The sequence below is a fragment of the Drosophila innubila genome, chromosome X (assembly GCF_004354385.1).
Source record: "Drosophila innubila isolate TH190305 chromosome X, UK_Dinn_1.0, whole genome shotgun sequence".
In the NCBI taxonomy this organism is placed as follows: domain Eukaryota; kingdom Metazoa; phylum Arthropoda; class Insecta; order Diptera; family Drosophilidae; genus Drosophila; species Drosophila innubila.
The window spans coordinates 28,720,884-28,738,526 of record NC_047626.1 but is presented as its reverse complement, the minus strand read 5'-3'; the positions used below and the strand labels follow the sequence as shown (position 1 = coordinate 28,738,526).

At 35.8% G+C, this 17,643-nt stretch overlaps 1 protein-coding gene across 1 annotated transcript in view; it reads left to right on the top strand.

Annotated features, from left to right (window-relative positions):
* LOC117793900 overlaps positions 1 to 17,643 on the top strand; it is a 59,379-nt gene that overhangs the window by 10,881 nt on the left and 30,855 nt on the right. The window contains exon 4 of the mRNA XM_034634341.1: positions 11,079 to 11,206. Coding sequence (XP_034490232.1) covers positions 11,079 to 11,206 — 128 coding nt within the window. The remainder of the gene's footprint in view (positions 1 to 11,078; positions 11,207 to 17,643) is intronic.

Genomic DNA, 17,643 nt, shown 5'->3' with positions numbered 1-17,643 from the left:
AGACAGAGGCAGAGGCAGAAGCAGCAAACTGGGGAGCAGGCTTTGTGGCAAATGCCAAGCGGTTTGCTAAACGATTTCAAGTTTGCAAAACCAAAGTTGTTAACTAAAATAAAAGGCGAAGTTCGAGGAGCAGACAGCATCGTCCAGACACAAGTCCAAAACGAAGAAGGCCAACAACAACAACAACAACAAAAAATTACATGGCTAAAACTGCAGAGCAGCACGAAATTTATTAGAAGCTCCAAATAGAATTGGGCATTCTATTAGAAAGGCGCAAGCGGAGAAAAACAAAACGACTGAATGTGACAGAGTTATTCCAAGGAAAGAGATATAAAGAAACGGAAGAAGAAGAAATTGCATAAGATGCAAGACATTTGCCGACCGGATGTTGTGCATAAGGAAGCAATTTTGAGTAAATGTCGCATAATTCATTTATGGCCCAAAAGTAGAGAATCGAAACCGAAACGTAACTAAAACATAAAAAAGAATCTCGAAGCCCCTTTCGACTCGATGATGATGACAATGCATTGAACAGAGTCACAATGAGTTCGACTATATGTATTAACCCCAAACTCTATCCCATTGAACGCTCTATTGAGTCTCGTAGCGACAACGGCAAACTTGGCCAGGTCCAAAGGTGGCCCAGCGGTTGGCCAACAGACTGTCTGGCTCACTGGCTGCATGATGAATGCCAAGTGCTTTGGATGCGTTTCTAGCATTGAGGGCACTTCAAATGGAGCACAAACGCGACCGCTTAAGAATAACCAAGTGCCGCAGCAGAGATGCACACACTCACACACACACACACACACACACACACACACACACTTGCTCACATACAAACTCCACTAACTGTGTGTGTGTGTGTGTTTGTGTTTGAGTGTGTGGGCCATTAAAGCTTACATTTACGATTTAGTTTTCAGCTTAACTGCTCGCCCATTTTGGCATTTATCTATGTGAACTTGTATATGTGTGCGTTTTTGAGTGTGTGTGTGTGTGTGTGTGTGTGTGTGTGTGTGTATGTATATAAGTGCGTGTGGCTTTGTTTGAGTGCATTCATATAGTAAGTGTAGCCTTTTGGTTACCTCATATGTCGACAAGCAAAAGACAATGAACGACTGTAATAACCAAATTTTTTCATACACTGAAGAAAATAGTTTTCACTCATTATACAAAAATTATTTAAAAACTATATTATTATTAAACATTAAAAAATATATATTTTTTTAAATAATAAGACTAGTCTACAACTTTAGTGATTTAAATGGTTAAAAGATTTTTTATTTAGATTCTTAAAATATAGGTTCGATTCCAAAAAAAAATATACATAAATTTTATACTTTTCTATATTTTATTTATTGTTAACAATTAATTAACTTATTATTTTAAGATAAATTATTTTATTAAGAAGTTTGAAATCTCATTATACAATAATTTTATTGGCTTAAAAAATCAAGAAAATTTTAAAAACATAAAAGAAAATAATGTATATATTTTTGAAAAATTAAATTAAACAAAGGTTTGAGCCAAAATCAAACCAATCGTTCATTACATTGTTGGAAGTTTGCAGTCTTAAAAACAATTAAGAAAATAATATATATATTATAATATATATTTTTTTTTACTTAAATTAAACCGTGGCTTGATACAAAATCGCACTTTATGGCTCTATCCACTAAACCAATCCTTCTCCACATTGTTGGAGGTTTGCAGTCTTGAATTTAAAGCTAGAAAATTGCGCATAATTTTGATAGATAAGTACAGGGTAACCCGGCATACGAGTATTTGCTTTTAGGGAAGTTTTAAAAAAAAATAAAATTAAATTCACAGTTCAGCCGAAAGTAGCGTAGAATCTAATGCACACTCAGACACACACAAACGCACACACACACACACACACAATAACATGTCGCTCAAATGCAAGCACGCACTTTTGCAATAGTCAGCATCGCTGTCGCCGTCGCCGTCGCTGTCGCAGTCGCAGTCGACGTTACAGTTAGCCGCCGTTGTCGGAAGGAAACCGCTTGGAAGAAAGCTACGACAGCTAAAGCATTTGGGATTTGCGTAATACCAACTGGAATGTTGTCTCATATAAATAGCTCTCTACTGTGACTCTGACGGCGACTGCTAGCGAACAAGAGACTTCAAGCGAATGTGTGTGTGCGTGTATGTGTGTGAGTGTGTGAGTAAATGTTGAAGTAGAAAAGTAATAACATAAATGACACACACACACACACACAGAGTCACCTCCTGCCCCAATCCGCAATGCTGTAGCCAAAGTAAAGCAAGGCACGAGGAGAAATATTGCAGCAGAGATTAGGTCAAAGCTCTGTGCATAAAAATTTTGCGCTTTTTGCTGACGCCACACACACAGACAAACATACACACACACACACACCCAAAGGAAGAGAAGGAAAGGGGGTGATACTACATATTACGTGTGTAGTTTCGAATTTTATTTTTTTATACACATACATATACATATAGTATATTTTCTTTTGTATCTCGCTGAATCGCCTCACAGCTTAACCAATATAACAATTTTTTTGGGTTCCCACTCTGTTGACCATTTGGCAATTTGTTCGTTTGCCATTCGCAGCAATGCCTTTGGTATTGGGGGAACCACCATGATTATAGCAAAGGGTTTTCCAACATAAAAATACAAAAAAATGTACACCCATTATGCTAACACATCATATGAAATGGATTGTATGTCAATAGTACCATAAACAAATGCCGAACTAGATATAAGACTGGAAAATAAACAATAGAGATTGGCAATATCTTGAACAATGTAATGAATTAGTTTCATACACAGGTACAATACTAAAATGTGTGAAATATATTATACCATGGTGATACAACATACATATATCATGGGTTGTTTATCAACCACTCAACTCAACTCAAAAAATAAATAAATTAATAAAAAAATACTTTGAATATATGGCCATCCCAAATGAAGTCACAGAAAGTAACTTTAAAACTAGTCGACATCCCGACTAAAGGACACCCGTTCGTACTTTTAGAAGCTTGAGTTGCTTTAAAAATTTAAACAGCCACTTCTGTCGTTTCGTTAACCGATCTTACTGCGAGTAAGAAGCATAATAGATAATAATAATAGATAACGTTGATTATTTTAAAAACTGTGGCGAAAGAAATTCGAAACAAACTTGATCAGCGTGGGGCTTATAGAAGTCTGAGTGCGAAATTTGGTTACTCTATCTACTATATTCTCTGAGATCCATTTGTACATACAGACGGACAGAAGGACACATTGACATGTTGATGCTCATCAAGAATATACATATATACTTTATAGAGTCGGAGATGCCTCCTTCTCCCTGTTACATACATTTCACCGAAAACAATATACCCTTTTACTTATTTTTTAAGTAATGGGTAAAATAAATATAAAAAGTTTGTCAATAACAACATAAATTTAAATGAAAATCAATAGGAGAAGAGTTTTATAATTAACAATATTAAAGGATAATATGATAAAGATGTGAAAGAAATGGTTGTATTAACTATCAAGGCTGCAAAACTTTCGGCGGTTCGGCGGTTCAAACCATAGAGCAAGACATCGGTTCGGTTCGTGAAATGGTTTATATATGGCTAAATTTGGGTTCGAACCTTGGTTCAATTTCACACAAGAAAATATTTGTATTGTTATACATTTTTCTCTACATTTTGAACTAATAACATTTTTTTTTTTAAGAAATAAAATTTTGATTATAATTTAAATGTATTTGAAGATTTAAATATGACTTATTTTAATCAGTAGTCTCAAATAATTGCATATTATTAGAAAACTATAAAACTATTGTAATTATTTTTTTTTCGAACCGAACTTTTATTTTAAAAAGCGGTTCGGCTTAGGTTCGGCTTAGGTTCGGGCTCGCAAAGTAAATCATTTCAAGGGTTCAGTTCATGATTCGGTTCAGGCTGCTTAAAAACTCCAACCGAACCGGTTCTATTAGGTTCGGTTCAGAGCCAGTTTGCAGCCTTGTTTACAATACTGATAAATAAAATCGGTTTCTTAAATGAAGAATATGCAATTAAAATATTTTATTTTTATGACATTTTCGACTACTTGTTTCAATCGCAACTATATGATATACTAAACCGATTGGAACTGGTAAGGATGTATAAAACAAACTTAAAAGCATATTCTGACAGCTTGTTTACGATATCTCATAAAACAAAACGTTGTTTGTCGCCCGATCGGTCCTGTGACAGCTATATGATATAGGGGTCCGATTTGAACCAACTTAAGTGAGAATATATAAAACCAAGTTAGATACATATTGTACCAGTTTGGTCACGATATCTAAAAAAATAAAAAAGGTTTTTCATACTTAGAATTGATTTTCGCCCGATTGTTCCTATGGGCGCTATATGATATAGTGGTCCGATCGAAAAAAGAGCTAAGGTTGATCTGCCTGCAATATAGAGGAATCTACATACCGAGTTTGGTGTCACCAGCTTTTAAATTGTTTTTATAATTTGGATATCAAATGTTCTATGTCGATTTTTAGGCGGTAAAGGGGGCGCGGCAAAATTCTGAAACAAACTTGATCTGCTTGCAATATAGACGATTGATCTTAACATTTTATTTTCTCACCAACAAATTAATAAATAATAATAATTTTCGTCTAAAAACAGAGTGGAGAACAAAATTGTATTTATTAGCCACCCTAATTTCAACTATTACTAATCTCCATAATAATAAAGTGTTTCCTTCTATCATCGAATAAACTGGTTTATTTTGAACTTAGCTTGTTTGTACCTGTACCTACCGCAAACCGCAATAATTCTCAACCATGCATGCAGGTAAACTTTATGAGCAACTTTCACTTATGTTTTTCCACTCATGAGCTTAAGCCTAAGCATTCCCTAGTTGGAACTACGAGGGTGGGTTGACAACTAATCCTCATAAGTAGTAAAATACAATGTGGCTGTTTCGCGGCATCTATCTTCATGTAGAATTCTATTACCATCTTCATTAAAAAGTGGCTTTCTCACACTTAGTTCATGAACTTATTAGCCTAACCTCGAATTTAATGGTTGTTTATGGACTCCAACTCTAGGTAAACTCTCAGTACGCCAACGAGTTTTAATTTGTTCAAGTAAGCACATTATAATACTCAAATAGTTAAGGCAATTTGTAGCTAACTACGGCATCAACTTCTTGATCTGTATTTTAAATTTCAAGCATCGTTTAAAAAATAATCAACTTGTGATTAGAGTTTTCTTCGGAATATTCGCTTGAAGGGTATCCATTCTTCTGCGTGAATACTTTGCGATATTTGCAAAGAAATTTCATTAATAATACTCGCATATTTGAGCTGCGCATGACATTTGAAAGATTTGAAGGAAGTTGAGCAAATGCATATCCTTACAAAACTCACTGATTGCCTCTAATCGCCTGGCACTTTAATTTGCAAGCCATCTGCCAGCTACGTAAGCCAGCCGGGGATTACAAGCTGCTGCCGGAGCCCCAAAAACTCAGTTTCGAATAGAAACTCCCTGCTAGCTGCCCCCTTTATACCATTACCATTGCAATCCAAAAACCCACAGACCAGAGTCGACTTTGCCTTGCCAAAAATCTCAGCTGACGAATTGCTCGAGCTGCTCATTCGGAGACCCAAATGAATTTGAAATTGTGACAGCAAATGTCCCAAATAAATAAGCAAAAAGTGGCTTCCTTTCATTACACATACACACACACATACACACGAACACACAAACACACGAACACACACATGTGTATGTTTGAGAAGCAAGGGGTATATTGAGAGGAGCAGAAAATTACAATGTGCATATAAATTCGATTTTATATCATTTTACTTCGATCTGATTTGGTTTTGTTATGGCCGAGATAGAAATTAAAATATTTAAGCAACTTTTGCAAGCTAAAATTCAATAAAATCTGCGTACGAACAGCTGTGAGCAGCCAAAAATTGTTTGAATGGAGTCTGATTTCTTGCTTGACTGTCAGCCTGGCTAACTGGTTGACTGGTTGACTGCTTGACTGTCTTATTTAGCTGCCAAATTTCGAGCAAGCTATTGACAGTGCGCGTCCAAGCAGCTGACAAACTGCTGCTGTTGCTATTTACTCGAATAGAGCTACTAGTACATACATTTGTTGTTCTGTATGTGCATAGATACTTATGCATCTTTATAGTAGAAAACTCACACGAGCTGGTAAAATTCGAAGCAATTTTGCACTGAATAGTTTTCAATTTCATAATTCAGTGAGCACGCTCAATGACAGCATTTCAATATTGCTTACACAACAACCAGCAACAGCAAAAGCAATAGCAGTACAGCACAAGACACACACACACACACAGCTAACAACACAAATAAGCCCAAACTGTCCACATTACGTATACGCAGCGTATGCAACTTGTACTCAGCTCTCAAATGCTCTGTCCGCCTGTCTGTCTGTCTGTCCGCCTGTCTGTCTGTCTGTCTGTCTGTCTCGTCGTTTACTTGTCGGGTCTGTCGTTGCCAGTGCGAAATGCATAAGACAAAGTTACTAAAAGTGTTTATTACATTTTATTCAATAACTGTGCACAAGTTCTATACGCACATACACACACTTAGACTCACACACACACACAAATTCACTTGCTCGAGTGCGCAAATTTGCCAAGTTACTTTTTGAAATAATAAAATTGTATGCATTTATATTGCGAAGGGAGTGGCAGGGCTTCGTTTAAGGGGGATGCGATGGGTAGTGAAGGGTCAGCATGAGAATTTATGTTGATTGCACAGTCTGCAATTGACTGCCACTGTGTGTCCTGTGTGCGGTAGAATCCTTTCATCCATTTGCTGGCCATGTCCTGGCCACTTAATTGCCCAGGCATTTCATTTCATTGCTGTTATTTATGATGTGACCACAAATATTTTCAAGCATTGATATCTGTACACATTTATATTAGTTTTCTATAGATTTTCCACTTTGGAAACAAATGCTGATCAGATCAGAGCTGATGTGGGCGTTGCACATCTGCTACCCAAAAGAAAAGGCGACAATTTGTTTTGAAAAATACCATTGCATACTTATAGGCGCTACCGGAAACCTACTTCTGCTACGTGTTTGTGTTAGCGTATGTGTGTGTGTGTGTGTGTGTATTCAACATATAAAGTACATATTAATATTTAAAGACAAAAACTAAACTCATTCATATTTATGGCATAAATTATAGTGTTTATCATTTTGCTGCTCGTCCCCTTTCTTATGGCTGTTATTGTTCTTGTTGTTTTCTTGCAAATGATGTTAAGCATGTAACGGTTGTTGTTATGCTGTTGTTCTGTGTGCATTCCATAAGCCATAAAAAGAAAGTGAGCCAAATTAAAGCAAAATCTTTGAACAAGCTGCAAATGCAACTCTTGTTGTGCAATGGCCAGAAGAACTTTTGTTGTGATTGCTCTGCCAATCTGTTTGTTGTTTACATAGTTGTTGTTGTTTTTGTCAGTTATAGAATCGAGTCTGATGCAGTCAGCGATTATGCAGATGCCGGTCATGACAAGCTACTCAAATATTGTAATTAAATCGAATTGTTTGGCACAACTGCAAAGCATTCTCACCGAATCCTTCACTCGTATCCTTTGGACACAATCACAACAGACTATAGATTTGCTTAACAACAACTCTTCCATACACACACACACACAGAGCATCTCGATTGGATGGATTCGATTTTAGGAGCTAAGCTTAAGCTGCTGAGCAACATTTCATCAATATCCTTAAGCAACAACAGAAAAATATCAACAAAAATACATGAAATGAAAAAGAGAACTTCTTGACATCATTAGTTTGTTTTGCATTTGGCAACGTCAAGCGGCATAAGTCCACTTTAAATTGATTGATGATATTTTCAATGGCCTAGCGAATCGTATACGCCTTGTTCAACGCAAAGGGAAGTTGACGAGCAACTTCGCCCTCACTCGAGTGCTACAGACAAACACTTCAAGTTCCCCTTCAGCGATGGCATAACAAACATTAAATAACTATTTCTAATTTACTGCATACATTACGACCAATTCAAACCCAAGTCACAACTTTTATGAACAGTTCCTTTATGATCTCTACTTAACTAAATTGCTCAGCTATTTATTGTTCGCACTACGCAACATTAAATCTTCCAACAAAAAGTGTAAAAAGTTATTGTTTCAGTCTCAAATGTATTTTTGTTCAGCTTTATTAAACTCTCAACATTTTCACATTTATTAAAACGAACTGATTTAAAAATATATTACATAGAACAGTCGTAGATTTCAAAATCATTTTTACAGTTTTCTAGAAACCAGTCTTAATAATTAATTTTTATTTATCAATCAAGTTAGAAATAATCAAAACTTATCAATCAAGTTAGTAATAATAGACATTTCATTAACATACGTTATTATCCACAAGAAATATTTATATCTACCAGTGTAGTGACTAATTAACTAATTAATTAACATACAATTTCAGTAGCATTAAAAATTGTAGTGCTAATGATATGAAAATACAGTAGCATTAAAAATAGTAGAAATTTAACTACAATTGAAAAATGAAAGAAAATTTAAATAGCATTGAAATATTGACATATAACGAAAATTTTTGTTTTGTCATTAAATAGTTTTAATTACAACTCAATTTAAAAAGCAATGATAATTATTTTTATTTTTTCTTAATAAAAGCTTATGAATACTCCGATGATGCAAAAACCATTAAGGATAAAGTTTTGTGTTATAAAATTCGAAAACATTTTTTAGGGTGCGAGAACCGATCGTATTATCTCTTGCTGCTCCATTCACAAGATCGCCAAGCCAAGGCTGAATCCTCGGATATGTTGAAGAAGGTTCAGTTTGTCACAAAAAATGAATGAGGTTGGAGCTTGAGCTTTCAGTTGAAATATTGTAGTCCACTCTTTTAAGTCTCAGAATGGACTTTTCTATTAAATGGACTCTAGACACTAATGTGGACCCTATATGGAATTTGCATCAAGCATATATTTAATAAATAAAATTTTTAATATATAAATAATTCTCAATGCTATTTAAAGTGAGTTGTAATTAAAACTATTTAATGGCAAAACAAAAATTTTCATTGTATATCATTATTGCAATGCTTTTCAAATTTTCTTTTTATTTTAAATTTTAGTTAAATGACATATCATAAGCACTACTATTTTCCAAGTATTTTTAGTGAAATACAATTTTATTGGCAGTGGATTTTTTAATGCTACCGAAATAACATTTCATTAGCAGTAGATTTTTTAATGCTATTGGAATCTGTTTTTATTATCATTCATTTTTTTAATGATGATGATAATGTATTGATAATGCTTCAAGGTAAAACTCTAATATCTACTATAAATGAAAAATATAAACCAAATGGATCTTTGAGGATGAAAATATTATTTAATATTAAAACAATATGATTGAAATTATATAGAGTTTATTCAAAAAGAATATAAATATAAATAGCTTAAATATTAGGATGCATTGATTTTTTTTTTTAAATGGTAACCCAAATTGGTAATCTACGTTCAGTTCTAAGATTTTATCACCACGCTTTTTGAGTTGAAAAATTTTGTGTTTTTAGTCCTTGCATGGACGAAAATTATGTTTTAAGGACAACTGGTCCCAACAAGAGTTTTGATACCAATCTTGTCAGGATCCGACTAAAAACACTTAAGATATGCTAATAATAAAATAATAACAATTATAAAAAAAATAAATTTTTTAACTTAAAAAGCGGTGACCAGGAATTGATGTTAAATCTATGATTTCTGGATGAAAACATCTAAGAATTGACCGTAGATCCATTTTTCAATTTTGTGTCCGTACAAATCGATGCACCCTAATAAATATGCTTTATACTTGATGGTTCAAATGGTTGCAAAATAAATCGAATGCCCATTGAGATTTATGCACTGCCGTGGGTTCCAGCTGGACTAATTTAAACGATCTTTCAGTTAAATCAAATCAAGAACTGAAGTGGGTTTTCCTCTGATATCGTTTCGATGACTGGCGTTAATTCAGTTGTGGCTTCAACTCCCGCACAGCAACAAGCACAACAACAAATTCTCGCTGCAGGGGCTAAAAGAAGCACTGTGAGGAGGGAAAGTGAAGAGTGTACAGGGGAGTGGGGAGAGTCTGAGTGGGTTAGTGAATCAGCTATATCCATTGATTGAACGCAGCGAGGCGCAGGAAATGCATTTAATATTTGCTGCTGCCTGGCCCCTGAATATGGCTTTGGGGCGTGGCCCATGTGGCTCAGTGCATGACTAATGCTGGTTTTACCTGTTGGTATGCTTGCCCTCTCTTTCTTTACCTCAATATCCCCCTCTCTTTCTTTCTCACACTCTCTATCCAACTGGCTTTGTTCTGTAAACACATGTGCATGGGCAACCTTTTGTTTTGTGGACTTTAAGCGAATTTGTTTACTCGATCACAAAACAACAAAAAAAAGAAAATAAAAACAAAAAATGCCAATTGAATTCCATTGAGTTTTGGCCCAAACAGAAACACACACACACACACATATATACAGTTGTCACGCCCAACGCCCACATATGCAAATAACTATGCCAAAAAGATGCCCCGAAAGGGTTTTGCGTTTGGGATTGGTTTGTTGGCTGGGCTTTTGCCGAGCTGTTTGGTGGCAAGGAAAGAGATTCGAGTAAAGCAGGGATTTAGCCGCTGGTTATTTGTAGTCTTCTCTCTCTCTCTCGCTTTCTCTCTCTCTCTCTTTCTCTCCCTCTGCAGTCAATGTTAACTTTCTTTTAACTTGTTTCTTGCACATTTTGCACGTTGTTTGGCTGACTGCCTGCCTTATTGATATTTGTATTGCATTGTGTTATTTTGTTGACTTTTAACTTTCGACATGCTGCTGCTTTCGATGATTGTCTTGGCCGGAGCTGAAAGGGAGACAAAAGGCATTCGATTCGATTTGGGTAGTTCGATTGTGCTCACATAACGAAATCGATTCTAAATAATTTCCAAACTAATTTGTGCAGCAACCATGATTTGTTAACCCTTACCCATACCCATACTCTTGTATCCACTTGCAGCACCTGCCCCGGCAACAGATGCGCCCGCTGACACCGCCCAGCGTTGCAACACGGAGGATTGTCAGCTGCCCTACTGCTTCTGCTCCAAGGATGGCACCCAAATACCTGGCGAACTGGAGGCTGAAAAGGTAAGCGCCTCCCTCACTCCCAATCGTATTAGTATTATACTTATGGATATATTTTCATTTTCATCTTCTTCTCGTACTTTTATATTTCATTTTTATTTTTTGTTTTTCGATTTTGCTGCCCTTTAAGTGTTAATTTGCAAGGCGATAAATTTCAAGTGCATTGACAGCTTTTATTTTTACGACACAGGAGCAGGACTCTGGCAGCTGGGGATCGGTTGCCTTTGGGGAGACCTGAGTGGTATAAGGGGGGGGCTATGTACAATGTACATATCTGTTTGTATTTAAGTCTGGGTTTGGTCTGGGTTCGGCTTGGTCTGCTCCCATAAATCTCTGTATTTGCATTCGGCTGCTGTTATCGCTGCTTTGCATAAGGAAATTGTACTGTTGTCTTTGCCATTTGTTGTGCCATTCGTAGCTTATTGTTGTCACAGCTTGAGTTGTTGTTGTTGTTGTTGCTGTTGTTGAGGTTGTTGTCATTGCTGTTGTTCCTGTTGATTCGAATATCCTGTTTAATAACTTCGGTTTTGTTTATTTGGCCAAGAGTTATGTGCTTTTTGGTTTTGCCCAAACCAAATGCAACTCATAAAATTTCGTTAAATTTAATTATTTCTTTTTTCAATGTCAAAAACATTGCATCTCCAGTGCGTATACGTAATATGTGCTTGCAGTCGAATATTCAAGTTGTGTTAGCTTTTTAAAATTCTTTTTTAAATAATCTACTATCATCTACTTTCTTAGCTAAGTCCTTTAATGAATCTGTATATAAACGTTAAAGCAAAAACCTAAAGTATATGAATTATGCTTATGCTTAATATTCGGACCGCAACTTTTACAAACACTCAAACATTCTGATAGTAAAAATTGTAATATAAAAATCAATTGCTGTTATTTCTTTATTTTTTTGTTTTATTACACTAATAAAAATTGAGTAAATGAAATTGAACATGTTAAAAACAATTGCAATTAATTCTTATTCTCAATTTTTATATTTGAATTATATTTGAAGCCTTCGCATTCATCTCGATAATTTGTACGGGTTTGATTTATTAAAACTTAAATTTTTGCAATTCCTGATACTAACTCTAACTAAAATTAAATTTCAATAAAGTTGAAAAAGCTGCATAGAATTCAAAATAGACTGTACGTAATTAAGGGTAATTTGAGATATCTCCTTAACTCTTTCCATAACATTCCTCAGCTTCCTTGCATAACAGCCTTCATTAGATGTTAGAACAACAATTGCCTAATCGATACAAGCAAAATTCAAGTCAACTCACTGATGGAAGAATAAATAAATAGATACCATTTAAATTGATATTAAGAAAACAAAGAGTTCGAGTTAATTAATGAATATTTGTGTAGCAAATTGATATCCTTTGAGTTATTCCAAATAATTTGGAATTTTACTGCAGGCTTCAGTTTAAAGTTATGTGTCATTTAATCCATTCACAAAATCTAAGCCCCACATACATAAGTATGTATAGTATATGTATAATCAGTTTTACACAGGACGAATAAAAATAAATTCCTTTATGTGTGTATCTGTATTTGATTTAGTGTGCGTGTGTATGTATCTGCGTGTGTTTGTGTGTGTTTGTTGCCAATTGACAGACAGTTTGAAGTGCACATTAGTTGTGGTTTCGCATGCATGATAATAGCAATGCCACCAACAACAAAGACCACGCACATGAGCATGTTTTTATGGCAACCTAACAAATAGTTGAATGCTCTATCCTCTAACTTAGAATCTATATACGAGTATGTACATATAAATAATGGAGATAACTTTCAAAATATTATCTTTATTAATAAATTGCTTAGCCTATAATTAAAGTTTTAAAGTTTAAAGTACTTCTGATTTCTGCAGTGCTTAAAACTAAGGCAATTATATCAAAAGATTTATAGCAAATTTGTGGTATCAGAAATCTAAACTTTTTAAATAATTTAATTTATTTGTGAACAAATTCCATTCGATTCTTCATAATTTATATGAGCACGGGGCGGAGCCCCTAATAATTTATATTTTTGCACTTTTCAAATTTTAAATTTTCGGTACTCTTGTTATACCTTTCATATTACCAATATATCCAGCCCTATTTGTTTTTTTTTTTGCAAATGTGTTTATAAATACTAACAGCATCTGTATCTAATATATTAAATGTTAATTGTATATATTTACGGAGATATTGTTCTGACAATTACAATATAACGTAAGTGACACACGACATACGACACACGAAAATTAAAAAAAAAAACTGTCTTCTGTAAAATTTGCTTTTTGGCGCTTACGGCATATTATGCAAAAAACAATGAGAGCCAACAAATTCAGGCAGCACTGATATATTGGAGTAAATGCAAAATTATCTTATTATAATTGAATATGAAGAGCCCCTAGTCTTCTCTCCACCGCCAGCTCATCAAATATTCAGAAATGTTCATCATCAACTTGAAGTAACTTTGGCTTTGGCTTTGGATTTTCCGTGGCATTGTCTGTATTGATATTTCCATTCGTTGTCGCTTGGACCGCACAAAGTGGTTGACAAATGCGCTTAGACCGCAAATTGCATAGTGTAGGAAAAGTCAAATACGAGCAGAAAGCAAACGGAAGTTTATGTGGCGGTGGCAGTGGCAGTGGCAGCGACGGCGACGGCGACGGCAACTGCGACTGAGGCAGAGACGTCAACATCGTCGGCCGATTTTCAACATAAACGCAGAAAGCAAAACGCAAATACACAACACAAACAACGCAAGTGAGCCACTTAATTTCGAAATTGAAATGTGTGTCTGTCGCGCTGTCTGGTCCCTCCTGTTGTGACTGCTGTTCTAGTCTTGTCCCTTTTTCTCTACTCCCTCTATCTCACTCTGTGTGTGTGTGTGTGTACGTACATGTGTTCCTTTCAATTTCTGACAGCCTGTTTGTACTCCAACAGCGTGTGTGTGCGATGTATGTGTGTGTGTGTGGGAGCGCATAATTATAATTAATATCATCTCAATTAACCGCAAACAGGCGGTTAATTTGTGCGCACATTTGGCCAACTTCTTTGGCAAATCATTTGTGCTATGACTCAAATTACGCATACGCAGTGTTGCCATTGCTCGCTGTCAGTGGAATTTTCGATTATCGTTGAACGTGTTGCGCTCCATTTCACAGTGCGGCCAATTTCCGCAATGAAAGTGCACAAGAATACGCAAACAGGAAAATGTTCAATGCCCAAGTTGCGTGGACTCGATCAAAAGATACCCTGCAGTGAGTCTTTCACCAAGAAAAACTAAACAAATTCATATATATGTATATATATATATATTATGAGATTTAAGAAATCTTTGGAAAATATAAATAATTGAAAGGTTGTGCTATCCAAAACGATGCAAATTTCCAGTGTATATAAAATAAATAATAAAGATATCAAATTTATAATATCGAAGACTAAGTCATCCAAGTCTGCTCAAGAGAGGTATTTATATGATTTGCTCATAACTAAAGAATTCTCGTGACAAGTTGATCACACCCATATTTTTATGTGCTGAATAAAAATGCCAAGAAGCTGCCAAGCCTATCCCATGATACGTGAGGGAGAAGAGGGAACGTTAAATAAAACGCTTTGCTCAATTTAAATGCGAATCCAATTTGATTTGAGCTCGTGGAAAGAAAGAAAAAACTGAAAAGATGGCACACAGTGTCAACAAAAACTTTGCAGACCCTCAATATCGCTGCAGGGTGGATTTCTAGGCGAATGTGGACGGACGGTCGGACGGGGGTTGATGTTTAAGGGTGCTGCATTTATGCGCGGCTGCAATCACTCAATCAATGAGCCGCTCAATTGTCGCTGCGATTGAGCAACTAAGCTATGCAAATTTGCATCCCAGACACCCCCCCAAGGAGTGCTCTCCCCCTCCATCATACACACTTTAACAGCCAGCTCAAGAACAGCATAAAAAACCCATCTATCATCCATTTGCTCTAGTGCTCAGCAAGTCTGTCGACTGGCAAACTTCTGTCTCTCAGGCAAAGGTGCTTGTCAACTGCTGTCTGCCATATTTGCTCAAAGACTGGAGTGCAAACTTGAGTCGCATTAAGCAGAAATTATCAACGTACACAGAGTCAAAGCGAAAGAGAGAGAGAGAGAGAGTGAGAAAACACTGAAAGCTGGCTAAAGTGGGATGCATATGGGTCATGCATGGCATTCAGATGCAGTTTATGAAGCGATAACTCGTATTGAGTCAACGAACAACTTGTGCATATGAAACTTTTCGGCGAATTTCAAGTGAATCGAGTTGCAGCTAAAGATGACCCTTAAAATAGATAATTGTGTCAATCAAATGTGCTTTCATTAACTCTTTAAGAGTTATTAAATTCAATAAAACTTTTTTGATATTTATTTGCTTTCGTTCAATACTTTACACTGCACAGCGTTAAATATATATTTGTCATTCGCAATATAAAGTCAAATAAGATTCCAGAACCTTTTGAGAGTTGTAAGTTTGCAATTGAAACCTATTGAGCCGTTGAAAGCCTGTTGCAATCAAATGTTATACGAGCATAAGATGCCCTTTAACGTTTATCTTGTTTGTTGTTTGTTGTGTATTGACATTGGCGCAATATGAATATCAAATATTTAAAGATATTCGAGACTCTTCTTATTTGGTCAGTCCTTTAAAATTGATTATTGCTCTCGTTCTCACTCTCTCTCTCTCTCTCTCTCTCTCTCTCTCTCTCTCTCTGTCTCTTTCACTGCCTCTATCTCATTTTGTGCACTCGCTTCCGTCTGCATTTTTTTGTCGTTCTCGCAGCACATTCATTATATTTGCAATAATATTTTTACCTTATAATTCGAGCGAAAAGTTGCTCGGCACAAAAATAAAAAAAAAACTGAAAGAAAGATGATGAAAAAAAGTTGCAAATGCAGTTCATTTGCACTCATTTTGCCCGGAAACGGATTTTGAAATATGCCTTTCAATAAGGCGAGCCAAGGCAGAGGCAATAAACGAAACGCAATGCAATGCGAAAGGAAACGCTGTCAAAATCGAAGTGAAAATTTCAATTCCATGTTGCAAGCAGTGACATCATCATCATCATCATCAACAAAATCATCATCATAATCATTATCAGCATAATAATCATCAGTCATCTAAGCCACATTTAAGCTGACCGCCGTTCGATGCTTTCGAGTGTTTCACGCCTCTGCATAATTTTATCAGCTCAGTTCAAACTTAGAAAGAGACCGAGCCAACGAATGAATGAAAGTGAGAATGAAAGAGAGAGAGAGAGGGTGCGAGGGAGAGGGATGGAGAGGGAGGGAGAGTGGGAGATGAGTCTATTTGCCCCGTCTGAGGTGAAGGCTGAGTCTCAGCTTGGTTAGTCGGCCCACATTAATATTGAATTTGTACAATAATCCTTTTTATGTGTTCAACAATGAGCTTTAAGTGCCTCAGACCGTGCCGCTCCGCTTTATGTGGAGCTCAAGCAAAATGCATTTCGGTGTTGCCATCTCGCCATCTCACCACCTCGTCAGCCATTGCCACAGCCATTCACATGCTGCTTTATGCTGATCGCATTCGATTTTCATTTCATTACATGCTTTTCATGGGGCACCATGACTATTTAACGCCAGTTGTCAATCAAATGGATATTTGAGACAAAAGGTGTCAAAATCGATGAAAATAATTTTAAATACAAAAAATTTAGAAATAATAATAAATAAATAAAAACAAATATATGGTATATAAATATAAATAGATACAATTACTCTTACATAAGGTATAAAAAATCTAAAAAATGAATTAAATGAGGCGCGGTGGACTCCATTAAATATATATATATTCTTATTCAAGACTAAGTCAAAATATCTCTGTCCCTCTGTCAGTGTTAAAAATATCTTGATCATACATGGTACATAGTCGTCTTTTGCTTTTTCGTATCGTCGAAAATCAAACTGTAGTTTGAAAAACTTTTATTCTCAATGAGTTTTGAAAAAATTTAGCAAAAATCTGACGTCTTTATCATATAGCTGAAAAAAGGATGAAATTTCTGACTTAAGGAGTGAAAAACTCCATATAAAAGACGGCAATCAAATTGTTCGATGTTTTTAGACCCCGTACTTAAAAAAAGTATAGGGGTCCATTAAATTTGTTTTAAAGAATATGTGCGTAACAGGCTGAAGGAGTCGTGGCTGACCCTATAAAATATATATATTCTTAATCAGCATCAATAGCCGAAGCGATATAGTAATGTCCGTCTGTCTGTCTGTCCCGACGTGTTTTGATTAAACACTGTTTTTTGATGGGAAAAAATGCCGCGGATGCAAAGACATGGCTTGATAAGCAATACGGGGTCTCTGCTCCAGGTAAATCAACCATTTGCGGTTGGTATTCCAACTTTAAACAAAGTCGTACGAGCACTGAAGACTCGAAACGTTCGGGAAGACCCAAAGAGGTGA